This window comes from Mchenga conophoros, linkage group LG20 (assembly GCF_057382185.1).
Source record: "Mchenga conophoros isolate Kocher_MC1m ecotype Shallow Benthic linkage group LG20, M_conophoros_male_GT1.1, whole genome shotgun sequence".
NCBI classification, from domain to species: domain Eukaryota; kingdom Metazoa; phylum Chordata; class Actinopteri; order Cichliformes; family Cichlidae; genus Mchenga; species Mchenga conophoros.
Genome location: NC_140545.1, coordinates 23,510,765 through 23,535,891, shown reverse-complemented (window position 1 = coordinate 23,535,891; position 25,127 = coordinate 23,510,765). Strand labels below are relative to the sequence as shown.

Sequence of the window (25,127 nt, the reverse complement as noted above, 5' to 3'; positions counted from 1 at the left end):
TAGTGGCAGGGTATGTAAGCTTTAATGCTTTAAGCAATGTTGAATTGTCATTGGAAAAAAGAGGAGTGGAACGCCTTTGAAGACAAGAACAACCACATTAAATGGGCAGGAAGGTGAGCTAAGACCCCAAGACATGCTCTACCTCCTTTCCTCCCTTTCCTCTGTTTGCAATCATAGCTTAAGCTGTCTGGCAGCCTCTCTTGCTGTGCCATTGAAGTCTAATTTTATTGTCATAAAAATCACCTGGCAGGCTGTAGCCTGAAGACCCTTTGAAACTCCTCTCTCTGTGCAGTGAGTACTCTCTAGATAAAGCAGTCATTCTCGGGCCATCTGAAGTCCCTCCGCCTGTGTCAGTGAGAGCAAAGCGCACATGAGGGTCAGGAGCGTTCTATTAAAGTGTGGTGTTTAAGAGGTGCTGGTGCCAGGGGGGCAGATGGAGGAATGAAGCAGCTGCCGAACATCTGCACCCCTCCTTTGCAGTCTGAGCCCTGTGCACTGCTGCTTTTGTCACAAACTTCCTGCTCTAGCTTTGGGGATGGAAAACTAGGATATCTTCAGAAATGCAGCGTGAAATGGCAGTTGTGAGGCTGCAGTACAGCCTCTTTGACATCAAAAGATAACAGGCTTTAGAGTCTCAGAGCCACATGACCCAAGGCATTCAGAGAGTGCACCTGCGGATCAGCCAATTAACTATTGTAATGGCAGGACTGCAACTACATGTTGCGACCTCTCCTACAGTACTGAAGTACTCACTTGCAAAGTCAAATAAGAACTCAATGATTTGAAATCAGCCTTCCATATGTACACTCACCATGAACGGTCTGTTGTGGTTGTCTTAACATCAGTCGTTAGTGAATTATCACGAGCCTACAGGTACTAGGAAATGTGGAAAGCATTGACGAAATGTGGTGTATAATAAACTGAAGCGTCATAATACAAACCCAGTCCTAATCCTTTTCTTATTTGCACATGTAGCCTCAAGGCGTTCTCCTACTGGCAACAAAGCCAGGCTAGCTCTGCTCAATAAGGCAACCATAACATTCTCGCTCTCTCTCCCCCTCCCTCTCTCTCTCTCCCTCTACTCCTCTTTGCAAATAGCGCCTCCTCAAAACTTGTTCTCGTCTCTCCTAGTGAAACCTGTCTGCCTGCAGCCTTCTCTCTGCAGTTGCAGGCTGCACTACAGCTGGTAGAGCTTGACCGCAGGTTGCGCATGAGGTCCACGCGTCCAGGAAAGCAGTCAATAAAAGGACTTTGAAGTGAAGTTGATGTTTCACTCGGCAGCACGTCCCTCAACATGAGGGACCGTAACTGATTTTGGATATTAAACACAGAGTGTCTGCTGCTAAAAGTTTACTAACCATTTTTTTTTAGAGTTTCAGTGATCCGAATTGGGCGCAATTACGCACTGCGAGCATTATGGCACAGATTTTGGATAAGCGTGCTCCCGTTTTGCTCTTGGTTTGGAGCTACTGCGTCCTGGCAAACACTGCCTTTACGAACTTTACGTTGGACAACGAGTTTCACTCCAGTTTCATCCACCGTCGGCTGAAGAGCCAGGAGCGCAGAGAGATGCAGCGGGAGATCCTGTCGATCTTGGGGCTGCCGCACCGGCCGCGACCCCACCTCCATGGAAAACACAATGCTGCCCCGATGTTCATGCTGGACTTATACAACGCCATGTCTACAGACGGAGACGAGGACAGATACTCCTATCCTTACAAACCCGTCTTCACCACACAGGGTCCACCGATAGCCAGCCTGCAAGACAACAACTTCTTAAACGATGCAGACATGGTCATGAGCTTTGTGAATTTAGGTAGGCACTTTATTTTCTTAAGTCTCCCATCACATTCAATTTTATATAAATCCCCTCCCAGAAAAACAAGACGGTGGAGAATAATAAACACGTCGAAATATTATCAATGTAATCGTTGCTATGCGCGTCACAATAACCCAGGTCTTTTATTTGATTATTAAAATGTAGTACTAGTATGACTGTCTTTATATATTAATTATCAAACACATAGCAAGGACTTTGAAAAAAAGCTTTTTTTAAGGACACATATCTTTGGCTTGACGATTATAAGTGTTGAGAATTTTCATATGTTAATTCGCGTCGGTGTTCTTTTTTTAACAAGGAGATTTAGCACTTTTATTATTGCACTCTGCTTACATCTTACACATTGTTTTTGGGACAAATCAGGCTTTTAGTCATATGATATGTAAGTGTCAAAGGTGGAAGAGCAGAATGACTGTGGTGGTATTTTATCTTCTTACAGCGCTTCACGTAAAGAAACAGCACAAGTATTTTTCTGATGGTACACCTGTGTCCACACAAAGGAGACCAGCACAATAACCACGTTTACATACTGCAGTTATCTAGCTAATACCAGGAGTGGCACATTCCAGTGTCCCTCTCTGTTAAACAGCTGTGCAACCAGCTAATGTTCAGGTGCTGTTCTGTGGATGATGGACCAGCAGCAGCTAACTTGTCAGCCATGTGTTATCTAAAGAATGAGTAAGTCAACAGCAGAATGAGTTCAAAGTGCACTGGGTCCTCCCTTAACTCTAATCTGGAGACATCCCTCACATCACAAATAATGCCAGCCAGTGATGTTAGTGTAGTCACAGTGTGGTTTAATTAGATTCAGTTGTTCACAAAGTGAATAACAATCGCACAGGACATACTTCACATCAATAAAACTGCTTTGTTGAAAGTTGTTTTCTGGCCCAATGTGCTTATCTAATCAAATATGTTTATTGACCTTTTATTGCTGCCAGCAACAGTCAGAGGTTGTAAAGTGTAAATAATCAAAACATTAGCATGTGTTATCAGATTTATGGATTGATAAAAGCATCATTATTATTCAATTTACTTAACAAATTATGTAGTCACAGCAACAGCTCCATTTAGGTTCCAGAAGAGTAGCTTTTACATATCAATCTGGTACCAGACAGACATAGAAATAAATCAAATCTGTAGCAGGCATACGGGTGGTTACGGTTTTTGTCAGCCAATAGATTTTGTTTCTTGACTTTCTGCAAGCAGTGAGACATTTACATTCAATCCTGGAAAGCTCATTGTTGGAGTGTCTTGGCAAGAGAGAGGGAGGTGACACTGGCTCCTCCACTGCACTGTGTAATTACTGTGGGAGCTGCTGCATTGTGACTATTTTTGACAGGCTGTGACACAGATGGATCTGACCACAGAGACTCAAGACACAAGTCAAGGGCCTCACAAAGTCAAGGGCCAAGACGGCACTAAGATGGCGAAAAAGGAGGGAGAAGGGAGCCTTTGGCAGAGTGATAAAGTTGGTCTGTCTATTTTGCAAACATCTTTTTAGCAAAAACCTTTTGCAAGATGGCTTACATCAACTAGGGAGAACTTTTTTTATTTCCTATGTTAACAACAACAAAGTCACACTGCCCTCTTGAAATCTTGTGGCTAATGTAATCACTAATGGCATCTGCTCAGGTTGAGTCTTCCTCACAGCACATATTTAGTGTTCCCTCAAATGACACTCATTTGGATATAAACAGCGCATTCGTGATTTAATCTGCCACGTGTTAAATCTATCAGTAGGGCCTATTGTTAGGCTGGTTCCGTACTCTCATGTGATACCATCAAATAGACATCCTGGTGGCTTTATTCAAAACAGCAGATAATATGCAATTTCGTTACCCTTTACACGAGAGGGAGGGAGGGAGGGAGAGGGAATTCACAGAGAAGAAAGTGATGGCTTTCAAATGGATTGACTATTTCCTCTCCAAATTCCTTCCTTTCCACATTTGCTCGTTGTGGTTTTTGTTTTCTTATTTAGGTTGTCTGAGAGCAAAATGAGTGTAGCTTTTATTTAAAAATTGTCCCTCAAAACTGCATGTCTCCATAGCTACTGAGCCAAGGTACATTAGTCAGACTTTGTACCCTAGGCGCTGCTTCCTGAAAGGCCCGTTTTCATGCACTGTTTGCATTTAAATTTAAGGTCAAATATGTGAAAATGGATCTGATTTTAGAATTGCCATCAAAATCAAAGATCCCTGAGCCACTAGAATAGTCCATATTATGTAGAATGTAAAATAATTGTTCTAGCTCTCGCTCTTCCTTACTGATTGCCACTCAACAGAGCTGATACACTTTGTTGTCAGCTTGTTTGAGTATATGCAGAGACCAATGCAGCCAGCTAGGGTGGGTGTGGGCTTTGGGACAGACCTCAGGCCAGGGAAGTCCTCTCTCTGAGTCACTTCAGTTTAAAAGGCCAGCTGTGTAAATGACTTACAGCATGCATTCAGAATGCATACTGCTGCATGGAGCGCAGCTCACCCAGGTCCTGGGTGTGTGCCGCATATGTACATGTAGCACACCAGAAAATTAGCACACTCACACTGCTGTCATAGCTAAGTAACAATAATGAATTTTACCTGAAATGCCCATTTTCACATTCCCAACCACAGGAAAGGGCCATGACTTGGCTGTCTGCTATTTGCATCCTGGATGACTTAAAGAGAAGCAACATCGTCACCTGTGCTGTGTGTGTGCGCGTGTGTATGTGTGTGTGTGTGAAGAGGGAGGTGAGGGCATAGTCTATTACTGCAAGATGTTTTCATGAGGTGTGTTAGTCACAGCGTTTTTCCTGTTCTCATGCAATCACGGATTAATGTATTCTTATGGGGCTGTGAGTCAATCACAGTGCTACACTAAGGCAATCATTTAGTGGAAGCTACATTTAGCAAATTCATAAGGTTATGATATGGTAGTGTCATGTTATTACTCCAAGTTAAGACCAATTTTATCCTTTGTTTTTCTAATTGCCAGCAATTCTTAAAGTTCTGGCATGTCTCACTGAAATAGGATTTTTTGTTTCACATTTAATAGGTTATGTACCGATACCCTTGAGCTCCACACTATTAACGGGCCATAATCCTTTAATGACTACTTGAAGCCACAGATGGCGCTGTTACCATTTTACAGTTGAAGTTGCGGTAAAAGTTCCTATAATCCTTTTTTGTTTCTGCCTGTAGGGCCTCCCTTTCTCTGATCACATTTTGTTTTCCTCTACCTTCTCTTGCTCTCTCATCCCGGTCCTGTGGATCTGAGACACTTCTGCGACACCTCAGGCTTCGGAGCGGCAGCGGACAGATCTGACGGCTCGCATTAGCCCAAGTGCCTGTTCGGCACCCTCACACCCCTCAGTCCTGCTTTGCGCGCTTCCGCTACTCTGCAGGGGGTATCTCACCCCGGCACCACTCTCCCTAGAGTTAACTACCACTATTTGCACCTCCTTTAGATCCCTATAGAGCTCATTAACTCTAATAACACACCTGGTACCTAAAACCAGATATGCGTAGTCAGTCAAAAGGGGCTGAACAAACAAGACTGGAACACTGCACTAAATTATACAAATTGATACCCTGTAATGATCTGTCTTTTTCTTTATTTTTCGGTTGCTCTCACTCTAACAGTGTTTTAAACACAGAACTGGGAACAAGTAAGTCATACTTTCCGTATGCTAAAAGGAGACTGGTGATGAAAAGTGGAGTGCAAGGGAAGTGTAGCTTGCTCAAGATGTTTATCCTATAAAGAGCAAAGAGAGTTTGATCTCTTGGGTACAGAGTGACTATCCACAGTAGAGCGATTACCACGTTAGGAAACATCCTGCCCACTGGCAGCTACTGATGACATCATGCCTGCGTGATGCATTTATACTGCTGTAGGGTCTGACAGCACTGACTCTCTGGGAAAGGGTCAGCAAAGTTTCATGCTATAACTTACTCACACTTAACGATCATTAACTTGCCACAGCAGGAGTGTGTGCACGGTCACGAACACATGCCTTTGAGCCTTTGCACAAGAAGAAACAGTAACCACAGGAAGAAGAGTCTTTACATTTAAGACTTGTGGTCAAACCAGACGTCTTTTGCTTGAAGGCCATGGAGAGGTTTGAGATTATACTAACAGCAGCTTTGCTGACCTCTTACTCTCACTGCAGCCATAAAACATGTTTGCCCTCTGCACCCATAAACCTTACTTCTGGGTTCTACCTCATGCTTCACTGAGGATCACAAATCTGAGATTTATACAGAATATGTGAGAACCTCGAAGAAACACTGACTGTAAAGACTTTCTTGGTATCTTGATGCATGCTCAATCATCCAGGTAAGACAATCCCAAAAAGCCGAAGCACTACAAAGTGATAAAGTCAGTCTCCAAAGAGGCCGAAGAAGTCACTTGGATGAGTGACGAAACAGTTCTCTCACTGAAAACGTTGCGACCCATTTCCGCCAGAATAAAGTTTTTGGGACTTTCTTGGTACAGTCATTCTCACTTGCTTCTGCTGGTATAGAGCCATGCAGATGTTTTTGTTTTAAAGCAATAATTTGGCTGTTCAGTGAACATGCTTTATCACTTTGTAGTGGACTGTTGGGTAAAAAGATCAATAGCTCGCTGTGAAACATGAAGCAGCAGGGCAGCTGAGACTTGCACTAATTACACCCTGTTTGTTTAATTAATGAAAACAGTGAAGTGTAAAAGCAACATTTTGCCGAGGTTTATTTGCCAATCTATTTCTTCATTGCTCCAGTAGCTTACTGTATACTGTCATCCTCTATCTGACACAACTCCTCCTTAAAACCCTAAAGCTGTCATTTTTACATTTCTGTTTTTGTATGAATAAAACAGCTGGTGAACTTCAGAGATGCTTGTAGTTTTGATGTAGCCAGGCTAAGATGCTGCCCCGTGCTTTAAATCTTTGTACAAAGCTAATTTAGCTCTGCCATGGATGTATTTTTTTGATCTTTTTATCAAAATAAAGATGAGACAGCAAACAAATCCAGTTTTAAAAAAAAAGATTCCTTCAATTTGGCTTTGAAATACCCTATATTGAGATTTTTTTTCTGTATGATGTATAATAGAGGTTAACTGAAATCTTTTTATGTTGCTCACTACATCAAATCACAGTTCATTTTTCAACTACTCATTAACTAAGGAGTGAATCTGAAGAACCTACTCGACAGTGACGGTTCTGAATATTGGAACGTGCAACTTGCATCAGCTCCCTTGTCAAAGGCAATCAGACATTATTGAAAGGTGACTGTGACTATAAAGCAGCCACATCCTAAATCTACAGCAGTCTTTGTTTTGATATAATGTGCTGGAAGACAGGGATAAACTGTAGGGATTAACTATAGGATAAAACAACTCAGAGATGTGGAATTGCAGCCATTCAGTTTCCCCCACTCACCCACTCTTCCCCTCATCCCCCTGTTTTTATGTTCTCTAATTTTGTGACCACAGGAGCCACACCCTCCTCATCCAGCCAAGCCACCCCTTATTATAGACCTCAGGAAAATTCACATACAATACTCATGTTGGCAGAAGGAGAAACTTCTTAAAATTGTCTCCTGCATCACAGTGCAGTGTCTTACGCACGTGCGATGGCCACATTGACACCCTGTTTTTATCAGCTTGTTGTTCATTTGGTGGAATCACAGCCCATTCCTTCTTGAAATAAATAAAATAGCTGTGAGGAAACTCAAGGGAAACTCAGCTGCTTGCCTGAAGAAATAGAAACCTGTGACAGCCAGTTCATGTTCCATGCTTCACAGGCACAATATTTCAGCACTTATCATAAAACCACTTGCGTACATTTGTTGCTTGGCTTTTACAAGCTTTGATTTGGCTGTCGGAGCCTGGTGAGGAATCTGGTCAGTATTATGGGCTTCCGCTAACGCAATCTTCTGCTAGGAGAACTAACACACATTACACAATGCAGCTGGTGACTGGGCAGGGTAGGTGGCTCTAAAATAGTGTTTGAGTTCGCACTCCCGTCACGGCTCCAACATGAAAATTCACAAGCACAAGATGTTCACACAAGGAAAGACAATAAGGAATGAAATGTGTGGCATCTATTTGCGATCAGCCTTTATCCTCATGTTTCTTCTTTCATTTCATTCCTTCTCTCTCTTTCTCTCCCCTCTGCCCTGTCAGTGCCTCAGTGCCATGCAAAGAGCGGTGCATTTGTTTTTGCATCAACAGAGCTATTGGTCCCAGGATCTTTGACTTTGCTCTCGCCCCATCTGCCCTCTCAGCTTCACTGTTTGGTACCTGCTGTCATGGAAGTGCAGGGGAGTGCAGATGCTGCTGCGCACTGATAAGGCAAGGCCAAAGTAACGCAGACGATAGAAAAGTAGGAAAATGTGTGGAAATATTTTTTATTCAGTGGATCCGGTTTTTGCATTTCAATATGCATATTGGGGTTTTAGCCAAAAAGCAAATTATTTCAGTTACTGCAGAATTAGAGCCACATATGGACAAAAGAAATATGCAAGGAAGGAGAGTAAAATTATTAGAAACACTAAAATGAGTGCAGCATTCCTGGCAATGAAGGAGGTCCGTCTATCATTGAGGCAGAGCTAGAACGCCCGCTGCTTAGTACATCTGGGCTTTTTGACCACTCGCCACATCGTCCCACCCGCAGATTGTTTCATCATCTCTCTCAGCGAGTGCCTTAGCCTGGCCAAATGCACAGAGGTTCTGTTATGTACATCCAGATATCATTTCGGACTCCTGGGTTCAACAGGTGAATTTCTTAGATAAGACATTGGGAAAAAAACATAATCTTCCTTGATCTTGTCAGCTGTGTACTCTGTGAAGCTGTTGGAAGCTTATGAGAAAAGAGATTAATTGTCTCCATTTGTGGTATTTATTTACACACTAGACCTTGGTGCAGTACATCAAATTGTGGAGTACATTAAGAGAAATTACCTGAGAGGAAGGCCGGGCTATCTGTACTAGCTATTACATTCCTTTGCTTCTGCTCACTCCCTGTCCAGCAGAAGGCAATAAAACGTGCACTCAATAACACTAATTAGCTCCAGAAACATTCTTTCTGAGCAGGAAAGTGAGCATACGTTGCTCTCCACACTTGTACACATGAAAGTAGATAAATATGCATGTACTTTTTCATTCACTGGGAGTGTACACAGAAGCGATTACATAAATCTAGAGGAGGAAGAAAGATGTGTTACAGTCACAGTGTCAAGGACAGGCTGCATGCAAAGAGGAAAGACTGGCCTTCAACGCATACTTTGTAGGCCAGACTTTATTCTGGCCCACATGTGAGAAGCCTCCTCAAACACAGCTGGGGAAGAAGCTGTAATAAAGAAAGACAGCGACAAACAAATTCAGCAACTCAAGAATAGATGAAAGGTGGAAATCTCTCTGCTTCTCTCTGCTGTGTTTAATAGAAAAGCATGGAGAAATTAAGGGAAGAGGAAGGGAATGCTATGTTTTGCATTCAGAGAAAGTGTGTGGATGTGTGTGAAAGAGAGATGGGGAGTAGAAAAACATACAAAAGAACTTGAGAAAGTGTTGAAATGTTTTATGTCTGGGAGCACAGGAGGCCTAAACCTCTGGAGATGAGGGGCAGAGTATGAGTTTGGAGACTAAATACCACGCAGCACCTCTGGGACCATAAAACAACAAGTTAATTAATACTAGGAGGCCAGTGGTGATAATCAATACTGTTGATTCAGGAGAATAGGCAGGGAAATTTGGTATCATATGGCCCTGTGTGTAGGACATACTAAAAACTGGGCCAGACGTGATGGTGGAGGTTTAGTTCAGGGGACTTGTTGGACGCCGAAAAGATAAAGTTTCTCTGCACAGCTGCTTTGGCCTGCAGACAGCGGGAAACATCTGTATTAGCCTCAGCACCACGGGCAGCCCACTGTGAAGAGGAATGCAAGGAGCAATAGAGAGAAGGGCGGGGAGGGAATGAATGTGACATATGAGTGTGTATTTAAAAAAGAAATATTGGAGTTCTTCACTTGCTATTACCTGACTTGGCTACTAGCTATAAAACTAGAGCTGCGTGCCTCTGGTGTGACTATAGCGTGACACAACTGCTTCTGAGCGCACAAGTGTGTGACACAGTGTTGTCTGCAAGCCAGAGCCTCTTATATGTCTAAACTAATTCACCAGTTAGTCATTCCTTCCCTTCTCTGGTCTCCATTATCTTGCTCTTAACACACAATATGTGGAGAAGGAACTGTGGCAGCTCCTATGGGAACAGACAGAGGGGCATGAATGGTGCAGGGCCCGGTGGTCCCATATCAAGTCATCGAGGCAACACAGAGGAATATGTACATGGAAGTGCAGGTCTGTGTGGTACTTCTCCATCTCCACAATGAGAGAAAAATTTGTTCGTTTAGTTCTTTTCACATCTGTTTAGTGAGATGTATCACATCTGGTGCTGATTAGCAGCACTAGAGCACTTAAAAATTAATATAATTTTTCATTGGCTTGGTATTTATTCACTTTGTAGATGTTTTTGCTACAGCCTCCCTTGTGACTTAGAATAAGAGCTGATTACCATTACTGCTGCTGCTTACATGTCCCGTGATCTATCAGGTTTAGTTCCCACAAAAGCAAGAGAAGAACCCAGCTAATCATATATAAGCATAAAGAATAGGACACAAGTACAGAGAAGGAAGGACAACATACACTCTAGACCTGTGTATTACTGTTCATCTCCATAATATGATAATAACAAGAGAGGTCTGAGAGTACATATTTGCACCCAGGCTGAAAATTCCCTCCACATCATGCATGAGATCAGTCCCCGGATCCAGAGATGTATCTGGATCCAGATTAGTTTATAATACTTTCTTGAGAACAAAAACAAGACAGTATTTCCCACATTTTCTTCAGTTTCATATGTACTATTTGTTGAAATATGATGCAACATGTCCTGTTTTGCAAAGAACAAAACAAACAAACAAAAAAGGATCTGAATGAAATTCAATCATTGCTAAATCTTTGGCAAAAAAATTCCAGGCAAATTTATTTATTATATTTGAGTAATCCTACTAACAATCAGACAAGGCTAAACTCTTTATTTGTGTTGAAAAGTAACTTTTGTGTATTAATCTTTGACTTATTAATGGACATATGTGGGTTACCCATTTTTAATGGTCAATAAATACTCCTAGTAAGCCAGTTAATATTACTTCCTAATTCAGTTGCATGAGTGCCAGGTTGACATCAGTGCTGAGCTCTCACTATTCAGACTTAAAGCAAGCCAAAGATTTACTCTTGTCCTGCCTCTTGCACAAGACTTTTCCCCCCTGCTTAGAGTTCTTAGTCAGCGTCCTCTTTGGTCTTCTTCAAGCTGTCACAAAGCTCATATTTGGTGGTTTGTGACATAGTGCCTTTGAGCAGTAAGCAGCATGCTTCTTGTGGAAAAATTGTGTCCAATCAGGCAAAGTTACGTAATGCATTTGAGGCCAGAGTGGAAATGAAAAGGGGAGTCACTCTCTTTGACATGTGTTAATGTGGCAGGTACTCATTTTGAAATTGTTATTTTATGGTTAAAAAAGTTATTGAAGTGTAAATCAACAGTGGTCGTGTCTGTTTTTGCTGTTATTAAATATGTAGGTTTTAAATGTGAGTGGGCTTTTTTAAATCCCTTTTTTCTAATGGATAAAAGTCCTTGAGCCCTATGATTTCACAGAGCAGTAATTTACTCAAATGTTAGTCTAACACAAGTAAATTAGTGAGTAAGTGCACTTTCTGGGGACTATTTCAGTTTGATTTATTTATGCAACCAGAAAGGTGTATGTGACATTAAAGCCGTGGCTTTATACAAAGTGCTGAAATAACATATTGTCCTTTTCTTGTGAGCTGGTGGTGGTGGTGGTGGTAGGGGGGCATGTAAATCTATCTCAAAAAGTGTTATAGGAGTCTATGTCTATACACACAATATCTGTTTTAACACAAAGACATGTTGGATTTTTTTTGGTTTTTTTGATAATTCAAAAAATGTGTTCAGAATGATCCTTTTTTACATTTGATTCTTCTCTCGAGAAAGAATTGCGGTTTTGGCTTAGCACGGGCTAAGATGCTAATACAGTGTTCATGAAAAACCTTCTGGCTGCCAGGTGCATGGTAAACTGAGAGGATGGAGGACTCACTGTCCCTCTGATATCTGTGATGTGTGCTGCTGTGCACGTGTGTGGCCTGCTCTTGTTTCTTGTTAAATGATATGGGATAACCATGCATCATCAGCGTTTTTAGAAAAAGCAATCAGACGTCTTAAGACCAAATGATAAAAGCAGCTCGCTGTGTAAGAGTAAGTGCTTGTGTGTGTGTGTTTGCCTCTTTGCATTTGTGTGTTGTTGCGTCTCTAATTATGGATTACAAAAACCCATAATGATTGTGTTACCGTGCTGTGACGCACAAGACTGTTCACTTCACAGGCAATACTTTGTGATAGTTGTGCGTGTGCAATGGACTATTTTTCTGTTTGTGTGTGTGTGTGTGTCCGTGTTAAGGACTCCGACTGATTTGGACGTTGAAAACTCTGAATGAAGGGTTCACATGGCATCAGAGGGTGTGTTCGCCATGTTTGTGGTGTGTGTTTTTGCGACACAGGTGGGGTGAAGGCTACTCACTTCCTCCCAGAGGAAGTCATAAATGCACTCACTTGGCTTTAACTGTGCCTTGTCCCCTCATCTGACGACTGCTTCCTTTGGAGAGAATTAAAAGAGAGAAAACGGAAGAATTATAGCAGAGGCCTTAGCTGCACTCTGTACGCTGCGTTATATTTTTTTACACAAATTACACAAATACCAGCACTGAAGAGTGGACATTTGATGTGAGAGGAAAATATTTAGTGTGGGAGTTTTACAGCAGCAGCATCCAACTGCTCTCATAAGCAAAGATAAAGAGCTTTTACAGTAAAGGGGCGGGGTGGCTGCTCAGGGGGGGCTCAAGAACAGGTCTGGCTTTCTCCCCAGAGGGACTGCACCTGCACTGGGCTACAGAAGGAGGGAGAGTTCCCTGGGACAGTAGAAGAATAGGCAGGCTCTAAAATTGTGTGAGAAGGTTCCAGGGTAAATTAGTAACAAGAAGTAATTGTTTCCTGGAATAATAACATTAAAGTGGTAGTCCTTACTTGTTGCATTCCTCATAATATTGCGGGCATGTCCTGTTGTGTGGGGATGTGTCCTAGAAGGTCCTGGAAGATGATACATGATAGTGATGTAGGAATATGAAAGAGAATATATATTTCTTTTTCACACTTCTTTAGAGTTACATAGGAGTCTTTGAACCTCAAATGATCAGAAATGTTAAATTCTTTTACAGCATATGCCTGCAACAAAGGCCCCAAACAGACAGACTTTGCTTTAAGTGGTCAGAGGCCAAAAGTGAGCCATCACTGTGCTGTTATCCAGTGTGCAGTAGAGTCTGAGCTTGAGGTGACCTGCAGGTGGAGAGGTATAAGCAAGCTTGTATGCATGCATGTATTGTCAAAACACAGTATAATGTTGTAATGTTTGACTTCAGGGTGGGAGCTCAATGAAGGCTCTGATGAGAAGAGATAATAAACAAGTGGCACTGCCTAGATCCACTGGTGTTGAATTGATAAAAGCATGTGGTGAAATCCACAAAACCTTGAATTTAAAAAGCTGTACAGCTTTTGAAACCAGTTCAGTGTGTGCCCATAGATGGAGAACAATGGGAGCCTAAAGCTGTGCCTCACTGAAGAGTAATTAGATCCTTTCTTATACCGAATCATCTCACAGTGCTGCCATTGTACGTTGTCCTTCAGCAACAGGGTTTAATAAAGATAGAAATGAAAGGGGATGTAGGAAAGAGATCCTTGTACTTGTATTATCTATATCGACAGTGTTGGGAAGGTTATTTTTAAAATGTGTTCCACTACAGATTACAGAATACATGCCCCCAAATGTATTTTATAACGTATTCCGTTACGTTACTCAATGAGAGTAACGTATTCTGAATACTTTGGATTACTTAATATATTGTCATGCTTTTTACAGCTACATGAATGTACTATTGCTGTGTGATTTATTGAGGGTTACTCGCCATACCAATACCAACTGGATGTTTAAATCTTAATATAAAATGAGTAACAGTAGGGTGGACATTAGGTAAGGCTGCACTTTTTTGCAGCGATCTCGTATAGAAAACTATTCCGCGTGTATATAAAACAGGTCCGTGGCTCCGAACCGAGGTAAACGGACCTCTGACCAATACGTCGGGTTCCGTGTTGGGCTCGTAGCCAAAAACTAGCTTTACTTTGTTGTGTGGGTTAACTTTGCTAGCAAGAGACAGAGAGAGGTGTTGAAAGGCTGCAGTGGTTATTATTATTATATTTACATGCTTCTAGAGAGAGCATAGCCTAACATATGAAACAGGAAAAGACCGCCGTGTAATCCCTTTATTTCAACAACGTAACTGTATTCTGAATATCACCTTTTTAAACGGTAACTGTAACGGAATACAGTTACTCATATTTTGTATTTTAAATACGTAACGTCGGTACATGTACTCCGTTATGCCCCAACACTATCTATCTATCTATCTATCTATCTATCTATCTATCTATCTATCTATCTATCTATCTATCTATCTATCTATCTATCTATCTATCTATCTATCTATCTATCTATCTATCTATCTATCTATCTATCTATCTACATACTTGTGTATGTTACTTGTGACTTGTATAAGATTTTGGGCACCTTTCTGCTTTGTTGGCTGGAATAGCTGCCTAAAATTCTTGTGAGAAACTTACAGTTTTTCTCAGTCGCTTTGGTGCGTTTCTCAGAACACCATTAACATTTGCACAGCAGTTAGTGCATTTCCCAAAACAATTAGTGCAAACTGCAAAACCTAGTGGATAGCCTGCAAAAGCACGTCACATGCACAGAATTGATTATCCATACCTCAAAAGCAAGTATCCATGTCAATGAAACTGTCAGTGCCATCAAAATGAAAAGTCTTGACACCATCTTTATGAACAAGATAGTCAAATGGCATTGTCATGTTTCCACTATGACAGTTTATAATTTCAGTGTTTCCCATTGCAAAAACAATTGGTGACACCTGAAAATGCTGACAACAGCACTATGGCCTACCTGTACAGCCATCTGAAATGTGCAGTAAAGTCACTGTAGATGTTATGGGAGTCTTGGGAGTAACTAAGACACTGAATACGTACGTTTCACATTTCCATTGTGTAGAAGTGTTTGTAATCCTACAGAATTGTGCAAAAGAAAAATATGCTACAGTCACTTGTTCACTGTAGAATACATGTAAACATAAAATCACCCATTTGGTAGAGCCTCCTCATGAGTGACAGCTGTAATTCACCTGAGATCAATTGTTCAATTTCGGAGACATTTCCAAGAACAATGATACAGAAAGGTATAGGATTTGCTTGACAGATGGCCAATATTTGGCATGTGATAACTAGTTCAACAATTTTGTGTGTGATGACTTAAGCAATGGATGTATGACTATTAGTTTTATTGGGAATGACTATTCAGCATCCATAGGTATGATTACTTTTGACTGACATGACATAAGCAAATGGAAATGTCAGAAAGCAGCAGGGAAATGTATGGAAGCAACTGATTCATGTCCAAAATCATTTGCAGTTTGTTCAGAGAGAGGAGAAATTGCTACTATGATGTGCACAAATGACTGAGTGTTGTGGAGGTTGAACTAATAGTTATGAGAATTTCAATTCTGATCTGAGAAACGCACCAAAGCGACTGAGAAAAACTGTAATCCTAACCCTATATTTGAACTTTTGTTAACTATAGGTGACTGACCAAGGGGATACCTGTGTTCTACAAATCAATTTCTCCAAATGTAATGAAGTAATGTACTTAAAGGGGGTCTGTTGAAGCCTATAACAACACATATGAGCTGTTGGAAATTTATCTAACACATAAGTCATCAGAAGAAAGTGTCATTTCACCCACAATCCCACTTTATATCTCGACAGATGAGGACAAATCCTATAACTATGGCGATCCACTGACATTTCCTGTCACCCTCCTCTTTCATTTAAATTAAACACAAGCAAAAAAAAAGCTTTTTTAAAAAAAAAAGTTTCAATATCACTTGAGCCTGACTCAATAATGTATATTTATTATTTTCTTTGATTTCTTTTTGTACATTTGAGTGCATATTTTATATTTGTGTGTATATGCATACATACTTATATGGGTGGGGAACCTGTCTATCAGCTAATAAAGACAAAAGTGGCGGGTGCCTCAGGAGATGATGAGATAAGAAAGGCACTGACCCCTGGGATTTCCTGCTGGGACATGAGATGAGCAAGGTCAGGGAGGTACAGGAGGGGTTGGAAAGCTGGGATGTGAGGATGAGAGAGAACAAGGGGTGGGGAAGGGGTACACCGAACATCAAGCTCCAACTCATGAGAACCAGATGAAGGGCAGACTGGATGACTCTCTGGGGCTATGAAGGGAAGAGAGGGGGAAGAAAGAGGCTCATAAAGCTGTCAGAGTCCGCCCGCATCTCTCTATCACGGCTCAGTGTGTGCCAGATGCATTGCTTTTAGTGCTAGTTCTCATGAATGTTTCAATCATAAGCCAACATGTGTATTGAATAGCTATAGATGTGTTTAATTTGGGGCTGACCCCGAGTCTGACAAGCTATGTCATCTCCTCGCTAATAACTGAGGATGATGGATGGTTTAGGAAAAATGAATTGTAGAAAGTCTGAGCGTAAAAGACATTTGTTGTCTTCCTACTTTGCAAGCATATGTTTTGTTTCCCTGGAAGATGCAACTCAATACCACACGAAAAGCTTTTAAGTTTCATAAAAAAAGTCACATTAGCTCTTTGTGTCTGCCTGTAAAAATTTTGTATCACTGCTAAAGGGGAGAATGCAACATAACTCATGTGAATGGGAAACATTCTTTGAATACATACAGCCTCTTTAAAGATACATTTTTCATATTTTTTTTATGTTTATGTTTTGCAGTGGAGCACGATAAAGAATTCCTACCGGTGCGGCGGCATCATCGAGAGTTCAAATTCGATCTATCACGAATCCCTGAGGGTGAGGCAGTCACTGCTGCCGAATTCCGTATATATAAAGACTTCATCCATGAACGGTATGATAATGAGACCTTCCGTATCAGCATCTACCAGGTGTTGGAGGAACACTCAGACAGGTGAGCATTGGTTTGTGGCTATGTGTTTCAAAAGATTAGTTGGATGCTGAAAAGACAGTTTCAGGGGCTGGACCACACCTCACTTACTAACCTGCCGGTTGTACATTTATAAGCGTCTTCTCCCTACATGCTAGTATATTCTTGTTTCCTTGCCTCACCTTTTCTTTTCTTTTTATTAGTTCTCACCTCCTAGTCCATACAAGGGTTACCTACCCAGGCTTTACTGCTATTCTCTGTCATTGTCTCATCATAACTGGGGTGGGGTCCTTGCCAGTGGAAAAAAAACGACATGGCATCATGATATGTTAATATTTAGTTCAAATCGCTCATCTTCCCAAGAACAGACTTTTAGTCTGACGTTATTTATCAGTAAGAAATGCTTCCTTTTGTTGTAATGTATGTTTCCTGTAGCAAACACTTTGACTGATCTGGAAAAAAAATACAAATAGCAAGAACTATCGCCCTGTCTTATACAAATGTCCCAGTAAGTAACAGCTTAACAGAGGGGTAGGCCCAGAACCTGAAAACAAATTCAATAAATTCAAGGAAGTCTAGTCATCAATCATTTTATGTCATAGATCTATGCTTTTTCTATTGAGACATGGAAAAACTACCTAAAATTTATAAATGAATTAAAGTTTTAACAACTTATCTTGAAGGCTTTGATACACCTACCAGTAGTTATACATGTAACCCTGGAATGGCCCATATCCAGCTATCTTCAGCCCCTCCTAAAGGTTTCTATTATCCAAAGGGAACAACACCGTCATTTATCCCTTTGCCAAAGACAGGCCCAGGTACATGAATGAACCAGAGCTCTGTGACACATTATCTTCCCAGTCAGAAAATAGGTCGGGATACATGAATGGCCACATGAAGAACAAGGGATTTAGTCTCCAATGGTGAAAGGGCAGAAAGGGTCAGAGTTTACTGCTGAACAATAGGACCGACTTGGATATGCACTGTTTCTCTTTTCACACATTCTTGTCCTCTCTCACAGCTGTACTTTTTGCTCCCTTTCTCTCTTTGGCTTTTTGGCTCTCCCACAAAATTCCAGCCAGTGATGGACCGTGTGTAGTGTATGAAAGGACCCGTCGTTTATAAAGCCATTATTGTCAATTAAGAAAATGAAGTGTTCCCCTGGGCCTCACCAGCTGGAGCCCTCCCCGCCTCCCTTGCCTTACTGTCTGTCTTGCTTCATCTCTCTCTTTGGTTGACTCTGTCACACTCCCTCTCTCCCCTCAACAGCTCTGCTTTGGTCACTTAGCTGCACACGCTGCCACCTTGTCTCTACCTTTAAAAAAAAAAATAGTGCAAGTCAATATCTAATTTTAAGTGAGTTTTCTTGTCCCTTTCAGGGAGTCAGACCTATTTCTGCTGGACTCGAGAGTGATCTGGGCAGCGGAGGAGGGCTGGTTGGTGTTTGATGTAACAGCCACCAGTAACCACTGGGTCCTGAACCCTGGCAGAAATCTGGGTCTACAGCTGGCTCTGGACAGCACAAATGGTCAGGGCAATGAATGTCACAGAAATACACAGAGTGTGATCAAAATGTTTAGTGACTTGGCCCATAAAGAGCAAAAACCTGTCCAGCTTTAAATTTGGCAGCTTTTTCCTTGTGCGCTTGCACTGCTTCCAGTGCTCCTGCTACATTTGGCTCATTCCCCGGAAGTCCTGTTCTGTTCACTGCGAAACTCAAAATTGCGCAAAGAGCTAATATTGAACTTTTGTGTCATACTGACCCAGTCATTACTGGTAAGGAGACTTCAGTGCCTGGCTATGACTGAGAAACTACACAGCGGTCGAAGGGTTTTTTCAAGACGTTCACAGGATGTCATGAATGAGTTTTCCTGAGTCAGAATCTCAACTCAGAGTTTTACTGTAAAGTCCTGAGGTGACTGAGGAAGAACAAAAAACTGCCAATAGTATGAACTGTGGCATGAATCATTATCAGTCACCATAAAATGGAGTGAAAAAGCTGAGTTCAGAAAGAATAGTGTATCTGTTTTAATTTTCTAGAAAGAAAACGAGTTCAAGGGTCACTGATTTAACACAAAGAAAGAGATTCAGTTCAGTGGAAGCCATCAGTCCTGATACGTGCTTGTTCTGACACGTATCAGGACCACTTTAAGTGGTCCATGGATGTGCCCATAAAAAAACAAATGGGCAGGAAAAAATATTTTGATTGTAACTATATTTACTGTCTGATGGGTATGTGCCAGGTAACTGAGCTAGTGTACTTGTGTAATGTGATTTCCACAGAAATTAATAGCTGTCACTCACAAATTGCTACAGAAAAGGACATGAACAAAGGTACAGAGGCTAGCCAATAAAAAAAATATAAAAAATACTAGACTCTGTATATGCAAACTGTAAGATTTGCAAGGGTAAGATGGGTAAGTTTTCATTTATTTGGTCATTAACGCAAATGTCTACTTAGCCAACCACATGGCAGCAACTCAGTGCATTTAGGCATGCATCAGAATTTCCATGGGTCAATGGAAATTCAAATCAAGTATCAGAAGGGAGAAGTAAGGTGATTTAAGTAAGACTTTGAAAATGGCACGTCATTTGTGCCAGACACGCTGGTGTGAGTGTTTCAGAAACCTTTGAGCTACTGGAATTTTCCGCACAACCACCTCTACAGTTTACAGAGAATGAGAAAATACCTTTTTTTATGTCAGATGTCAGAGGTAACAGTAAATAACAGCTCAATACAACCAAAGTATGCAGAAGAACAGCTCTGAACACATAAACACATCAAAATTTGAAGCAGATGAACTACTACAGCAGAAGAGGGTGCACCTTAAAATGTCTTCAGAATACAGGTTTCTAATGCAAAAGAGTTTCAGCTATATTTAAGGGTAAACGTTACAAAATAACAAGCTTGCGTGAATAAACAGCATGAATCACAGTACTGTGCAGATGATTAAGGTAAGATGTTGAACACAAATGAAGGTCGGCATTGTATTGCAACAGACAAAGGCCTCCATCATCGCTGTAAAGGTTACAGTCAGATGATTTCTTCCTTGTGCGTGGAAAGATAAATCAAACCCTGCTTCTCATCATTCATCACCACTATCATCCGCCATACCCTCAGCATCATTAGCAGACATGCGGAAAATACAGTGTGCTAACCAAAGGATAACATCTCAGCAGGAGTTTGTCATCGAGAGCCTTAAATGTTTGTCAGCGAAAACTTTATCAACAAACAGTCAGCAGGGAGTGTTTGAGAATATCATCCATCAAAGGATGGCAGGATGTTACATGTTAGGCGAGGAAAACAGACACTATGTAGCCTTCGAGGCGTGCAGTGGGTGTGCTGGTGAGGCCATATCTATGAGTGTGTGTTTGTGTGTTGGATCAGGTATGAAGGGGTTATGGATGAGCGTGTACAGACAGGTTCCTGCGACTTCTCGTCGCCAGCAGCGGCCAGAAGCCTTGATTTACCACTGAACAGTGATCAGACACACATTCTTCCATGCGGGAACCAGATAGACACTACTGCAGTGCTTGTACACCCGCAAGCACAAACACACCCACGCAAACACAAGAAGGGAGGCTTTGATGTTCAGCGCTGCGTTTGTTCTTGCTATTTCAGAGGTGGAGAAGGGAGAGGAATTCAGAGAAGAAAGTCACATGTGTAAAACCAAATGCAGCGAAAGTGGTTTCAGTAAGAGCAGTTTATATGCAAAATAAAAACTTAAAAACAGCCACACTAAGCAGGGACATATTTATTTAAATTCAGGAGCTCAGCTTTTCTCATTTGCACACTGATCTGTCTGAACACCTGTTCCACTGTCCTCTCTGTCACCCCCTACAGGAGAGAGTATCAGTCCTCGTACGGCAGGCCTGGTTGGTCGCAGTGGGCCTCAGAATAAACAGCCCTTCATGGTGGCCTTCTTCAAAGCCACTGAGGTGCACCTGCGAAGCATCCGCTCAGCTACAGGAGGGGGCAAACAGCGTAACCCCAACCGCTCGAAAGGGGCAAAAAGCCAAGAGGCGCTTAGAGTGGCCAATGTTGCAGGTAAACACAAAATGTGTTTGTGTTTTATAAACATTCAGCTATGATTTACTCTGGCGTGTTGGGATAACCCCCGGATCCATTTGTCTTTTGTATCCTTAGTGAAGAATTCATGGAATGGGAAATAAATAACTGGTACTCTACAGTTTCATAATAAAAGGGCCAACTCATGCAGCATGCTTATTGAGGCGCTAACACACACACAAGCACGTGCATGTACCGAAATGCAAAAGTACATCCCTTTAATGGATGTGATTCCTGCGATGAATATTCAAGGCCTTTGTTTTGAAGGTGTGAGAGGGCTGTGTTTATGTGAAGCACTGAAACATTAGACTGTAATGCCTGAGCTTCAAATATGCCTCTGCTGTCTTTGTTTATTTACACAAGCATTACAGAGTACTTGGGGCCAAGTTCCCTGCATGGAGGTAAGGCAGCACGGGCTTTTATGGAAGAACACATCTGCAGCTTGCTGTGGGGCAACCCGGGCCACGACACATGGGCTAAATGGGCCTGTTTAGAACTCTGAATAGCAGTGGTCTTTAACTAGATGATGAGAACCAGTCGCTCATCATCATTTCCAATGTGAACCGCTTTCAGGAACTAATGCACCGCAGAGCCCCAGAGGTCACCAGGAGAAGCGAGAGATAGCATTTGATCGAAAACAGACTATTCTTTTCAACACATGGACCGAGTAAAAAGGAAAAAAAAAAACACATGTTGAAATAAGCGGGAGAAAGGGGAGAGAGAATAAATAAAGTCAAGAGTTGTGAAAATGTGGCTCGGCTACTCTGCGTGCACATCTGCTTCATCCAGTAGAAACTCAAAGCCCGACACAGTGACCTCTGTGCAGCATAGCCCATTCATTTAAGTCAATTAACCAAACTGCTGCTCTAGATGGAGGTGGTTTCTTTTAGTCGTTGTACAAGTGTTGATGTTTTGCATGAGAACATGGTGGCATGTTTAGGTCTGCTCTTTATCATTGCTGCCTAATTGGGGTCTGACGACAGCAAATAGTTACTCGTCTAGCTGAGAAGGATAAAAGCACTTGTGCTGAAGTATAAACTCTCTATTTTTCTTCCTGTTCTATAGAAAACAGCAGTACTGATCAGAAGCAGGCATGCAAGAAGCATGAGCTCTACGTCAGTTTCAGAGACTTGGGGTGGCAGGTACGGAAACCATTCCTCTTTCTTCGGTCGCCAGAATTGCTTGGCCCAACAGAAACCTAAACCAGACACTGCTGTTTGCTGCTCCTATCCCAGAATCTTAATCAGTGACACAATAAAAGCCCAGAAATACCTTTGTTAGATGAAGTTACTGCTTTATTTGTGTTCTCCCAACACATAGTACAAGATATGGCATAATTAGGCCATATGAAGACAATACTGAAGGGTAACAGAAAACACATTAAACTCCTGTATGCCTTTTATAGAAACAAAGGGTGAAAATATCCAACATATCGAAACAGTATAGCCAAACAAACCTGAATTTCTCCTCCACTCTCAGGACTGGATCATTGCTCCAGAAGGATATGCAGCATACTATTGCGAGGGAGAGTGTGCCTTCCCGTTGAACTCCTACATGAACGCCACAAACCATGCCATTGTGCAAACACTTGTGAGTAACCATAGAACGAGGGGAAAAAATGCAGCAGTCATGTTAAGAGTCTAATCATCTCATCAAATGTCAAGACAATGTAGCCACTGTTGGAACAACTGTGTTTAATTATCCAAAAAGGGCATCATTTTCAGCAGTATCCACGCAAATACCTTTTTTTTCTTCTTCTTCACAACTTCTTTTCCTCCTCCTCTTCCCAGGTTCATTTCATTAACCCAGAGACAGTTCCTAAACCCTGCTGTGCCCCCACGCAGCTCAATGCCATCTCTGTGCTCTACTTCGACGACAGCTCGAACGTCATTCTCAAGAAATACCGCAACATGGTGGTCAGAGCTTGTGGCTGCCACTAGACCATCACCATCCTCGCATGGACACATGCGTACGCACACACTCTTGGGAAAAAAAGGGCTTCCCCCTTGCTGTAATTTAAACATGTTGAGAGTTGGTTACAAAATATACTATGTGCTTTTTTTTTTTTTTTGAAGACTCTCTGTCATTCTCAGATGAACAGATAAACACACACACTCATGTTTGTGCTTTCTACTGTGTATACGATACATTTAAAACAGTGATTGTAATGTATATTCATTCACACCCAACAATCTTTTGTTTATTTCAGTAATTATTCTAATTATTGTAGTTTATACTTTTACTGAGCGAGGGAGGATGAATCTATATTTTTCTTCTATGTACAATACCATGTAAATATTTTGTTTTTTCAAAAACAAAGCAAGTGTATTTATTTTCTGTCACTTGGATTTGTGTTTTTTTTTCTTCCTTTATGTAAAGCTGCCTACTTCCTTTGTCAGTATGAGTGCACACAAACTCTGAAGAAATGAAAAGAAAACTACTTTTGGCATTAGCATTGAGTTCAAATACGGCACACGGCGCTCTGCCTCAGAAGCATGACACATTTATTTTGTAACAACAATCAGCTGAGCTGTCAGAGAGATGGGGGGAGGAAGAGAGTGGGATCTTTGTATGAAGCATCTTGTTCTGTGTGCTCGACATTTTCAGGTTTATATTTTTCTGCTGTAATACAATCTGTCATATTTAAAAGGTCTATTTATTGAGAGCCGGCTAAGTAACCATGTGCTCCAATGTCTCGACTATGTTTCACTGCTGAACTGGTACAACAATAAAGAGGAGAAAAGCAACAAAGCCACTTTGAGATTTATTGTTTAATCTGGACGGAGAGCAGAACTGTGTCCAAGTCTGAGGAGGACACACGCTGGTATTGAACTGTCTTACACGTTCCTGCACAAATATTTGCCCGGATTGTAGCCTCACCCTTCACCTGCTGACCTGAGATCTGTAAGAAGTTTTTTCCACATTCAAAAGCAAACTAAGAATTTCTCAGGCTTAGTTACTACGTGTGTGTGGGTTTGCATGCCTGTGTCTGTGGTTTACGTATATGAGGTGGATGTGGGTTGTTTTCTGTCGGCGAGTGTGCGTCGATGCTCCCACATGCATTCAAGTACAAAGCACACTGGGTTTACGTGTAAATATTTTGCAGTGGTTGCTGACAGAGGATTTGGGGAAAATGCAGAACGCTTGTGCGCATCGGTGTCAAGCACGCTGCACCGACTTTTACATTTAAACGATGCGATCCGTGACACGAGCTTTTGTTTTCAGATTTCAGATTCAGATTCATTAGGACAGCTGTTCATTTAACTACACAGCAGTTTCTGTTTCCAAAGCATTGGAGCTCTTACAGTATATTGAGAACTTTTACTGAAAGGGCTGATGAAAACAAATAAAGAGTTACGTTATGTGCAATTCCCTGCACACCTGAATGAGTGGAGGAAAATTGTTAAAAACAGCTGAGTGGAACTTCTGCACACTTGGTTAAGTGCTGGGTACTTTAAAGAAGTGTAAGGTGATTGTTATAACCCCAGTAGTAATCTGGCTGGATAACTGTATTATGGGATGGTTGAGGTAGCTTTTGTGTGTTCACATAACTACCTGCTGAAGGCTGGACAGTCTGGAAATTTCAGCTTATAATTCCGATATTTCATCTGTGAGAAATATTCTGTAAAATTGTGAATTTGTGTTGACAAGTAAAAATTCTAAAATTCATAAAGTATGTATAACTACAAATACTAACTTGCTGTGCTGGATTGGCTTCCTATTGGTGCAATTATCATCAAGGGTCAGTTCCTGCAGAGATGGTCAGAATGAGACAGACTTCTGGCTGTTTTCCTGTCAGACACATACCAGTAAGGAGAGTGTTAGGAGCCATATTATCAGCACAAGTTTGATTAAGATTTACTACATGTTTTTAAAAGCTGCATGCCCTCATATATTGCCAATTGATATCATGTTAATGTCTCCATTTGTCTTGGTGTTACCCCTTTGATGTGGAAATCTGAACAAACACTTAGGTACATCTTGCTAGTTCTGGGTTGGACCCGATTTGACTTTCAGAGTAAGGTCCTGGAAACATTCCGCAGAGATTTTAGTCCATACTGGCA

General features: G+C 41.5%; 1 protein-coding gene across 1 annotated transcript; it reads left to right on the top strand.

Annotated features, from left to right (window-relative positions):
* Positions 1-1,176: 1,176 nt before the first annotated feature.
* Positions 1,177-23,805, top strand: bmp7b (bone morphogenetic protein 7b). Its single transcript, XM_085259758.1, has 7 exons — positions 1,177-1,816; positions 16,823-17,015; positions 18,374-18,522; positions 20,839-21,042; positions 22,129-22,205; positions 22,543-22,653; positions 22,854-23,805. Exons 1-7 carry the CDS (start codon positions 1,417-1,419, stop codon positions 23,001-23,003), a joined length of 1,284 nt encoding a protein of 427 aa, XP_085115884.1. The 5' UTR covers positions 1,177-1,416; the 3' UTR covers positions 23,004-23,805.
* The last annotated feature ends 1,322 nt before the right edge of the window (positions 23,806-25,127 follow it).